Genomic DNA, 2,732 nt, shown 5'->3' with positions numbered 1-2,732 from the left:
GAGAGCTGTCTCCCTGTCTGTTCACCTGAGAACCTGCCGAAGCCTCTCCGCTGTTTGTTTGGGTTATTTTGCAGGCTGATCAACATCCCACCTCTCCTGTGACCCATGGTTTGATTGTAGGCCTATGTGTATTCAGAGCCAGTGAGCAACGGACTTTCAAAATAATAATTTTTAAAAACTGTCGCCGTTAATTAATGAATGCTTTAACGCGATAACAATACATTAACGTGCCCAGCCCTAAAATTAACATGTTAAATTAAAACAGTCATATTTTCACATGTCAGCTGATAAAATGTTACAAACAGAAACTATTTTTGGTGAGTTTGTTTGTGTCAAAGTCAGAGAGCCGTGTCTCTCTACAGTGAAAGGTTTTTGTACGGCGGCTCAATGAGTTTGAATCACTGTGGTTGACTTTTGGTGGAGGAACCAGACTGGATGTTGGAAGTAAGTTTCTGCTCATATACTAAATACAATATTATCAAGTCCTGCTTTAAATTAAACTTTTCAATCTTTAAGGCAGATAAATAGATCTTGTTTTAATTACAAAACTTTTATTGTTCATGTTTTTATTTCTCTTCCTTTACCATGGAGGCTAACTCAGAGCAGCTTAACTAAACTGTTCTTCACACAGTCCTGTCAAAATCAAATATAATCAACTTGAAGTGGAGAAAATATAAAACTTTAATCTTAATGTAAAAATGTTTAGATTAGTTAATTTTAAAATGCTCTCCACAATAATGGCTGTTGTTACGGTTAAATACAATTCACTTTCTTCATGTAAAATTGAAGTGAAGATAACGAAAATGTTGCATATTCTTATGTATTTTGGAAAAAGAATACAATATTTCCACTTTGAAAAGTAAAAGGACAACTGGCACTTTTGTAAAATAACACAATGGTCAGAATATCTGTCAGTAAGTGAAGTGATACAGCTGAGGAGTGATACCTGTGTGACTGAATTTGCACTTGAAAAGTAACGACGTTTAAACTGTATCTAGTGGTTCAACTCATCATTATAGCTGTTAATGTAAGTGAAGAAACACTTTGGTGATGATTGAAATCCAGATAAAGAACATCTGATTGTTTTCAGTTCATTTCTGTTTTGGTTTCCACTGAATAAATTATTGTACAGTCAAGTTTTTGATGATCTTGATAAGAAAGTTTGTTATTTATTTCCAGTGTAGTTTGATATATTTCAGGTCGTTCTGTATGATGATTCTCTCTGTGCTGATTTGCATGAGAGGCTTCTTAAAGGGAAGTGAAACAATGTGTGAGTGAGTGACTGGTGGAGCAGAAAAAACCATCTGACAGAAACTCCTTAAAGGAGAAAATCAGCTCTCACACAGTAAAGGTGTCCTCTAAGCTGATTGGTGTCTCCTAGGTGATGTCCGTCCCACCCTGACGGTGCTGCCCCCCTCCAGTGAGGAGCTGCAGCAGGGGAAGGCCACGCTCATGTGCCTGGCCAACAAGGGCTTCCCCTCAGACTGGAGTCTGGCCTGGAAGGTGGACGGCAGCAGCAGCAGCAGCAGCAGCTGGGAGGAGAGCAGGAGCCCCGGGGTGCTGGAGAAGGACGGCCGCTACAGCTGGAGCAGCACCCTGAGGCTCCCTGCAGACCAGTGGAGGAAGGTGGGCTCTGTGACCTGTGAGGCCACCCAGGGCTCCCAGGCTCTGGTCTCAGAGACACTGAGGAGAGACCAGTGTTCCCAGTCCTGACCTGACTCACTGGGACTCTGCTACTGGTTTTACTCTGCTCTCTGAACTCTGTAACTCTCTCTGTGTCTGTGTCTCTTTCTTTCCTTCAATCATTCTCTAATCACATGTTTCATGGTTAAAGTTTGTTTACTGGATTTAATTTTGATTATTTCAACACAATAAAGACCAGTTCATCAAATTTGTTGTTTTCATTTCTGTTATAGTGACTGTACTCTGTTACGCTGTCATCAGATCATATTAACAATATTCAACTTTAAGTAGTGAAGCTTCATTGATGTAATAATGCTCATGCTGTTAACACTGTAAGAAAATAAAAAAAGTTATTTCAAATTAAATAATATTTCATGATAGTTTTATTTTTTACTAACAAAGATACATTTTCCTTCATTTTATCAGTGCAGGATTATATCTGAGGTAATTTCTTGTTCTCCTTGAGTCTCACCTTACAGAGTCTCTGTTTAGCAGAGACACTGTAAAGTTTCTCTTTATAGCTGCATTAAGAGAACTTTCTAAACGCAGGTATAAACAAGGTGTGAATTAAAGAATGAAAGCAGGTGTTTCAAGGATTAAAAATTAAATTTAAAGTACTTTCAACATGAGATGGTTCTTATCTCAGATTTTCATTTCATTTCATTTTCATTTTCATTTTATGTCAGTGTTGCATATACCACACAGTGACACATTGGTCTATTCTGATGGAGCATGCAGGGTGAAACAGTAAACACAAATATCAAATTTCCATCACATACTCCTCCCTTGTGAGCATTCTTTGATCACTCAAGAATATACAGCATTACAAAAAGATCATCAGGTCATAGAAAGGCATCATGATGTAATCTACACCAGTTTAACCAAGACAACGAATCTGGGTCCTTCCTTTCATCACAGTTCTGCTGCTGCAACAATGGCATGTTCACTTGTTCATGGAGTGTGATCATTTGAATAGACACACATTTATCAATAGCTCTTACAGTCAAACCTCTGGCACATGGAATAATGCAACATCCACAGAGAGGTAA

General features: G+C 38.4%; 1 gene segment (V, D, J or C); it reads left to right on the top strand.

Moving 5' to 3' along the window:
* Positions 1-410: 410 nt before the first annotated feature.
* LOC123966762 lies at positions 411-1,891 on the top strand (the record flags this gene model as incomplete). The annotated part of the segment is given in 2 exon segments: positions 411-444; positions 1,382-1,891. Coding segments are annotated over 2 exon segments (366 nt in total), but the record flags the coding sequence as incomplete, so codon positions are not given.
* Between the last annotated feature and the right edge of the window lie 841 nt (positions 1,892-2,732).

This window comes from Micropterus dolomieu, unplaced genomic scaffold (assembly GCF_021292245.1).
Source record: "Micropterus dolomieu isolate WLL.071019.BEF.003 ecotype Adirondacks unplaced genomic scaffold, ASM2129224v1 contig_14178, whole genome shotgun sequence".
NCBI classification, from domain to species: domain Eukaryota; kingdom Metazoa; phylum Chordata; class Actinopteri; order Centrarchiformes; family Centrarchidae; genus Micropterus; species Micropterus dolomieu.
The sequence above is the reverse complement of the archived record's forward strand: the minus strand, read 5'-3'. Positions and strand labels throughout refer to the sequence as shown.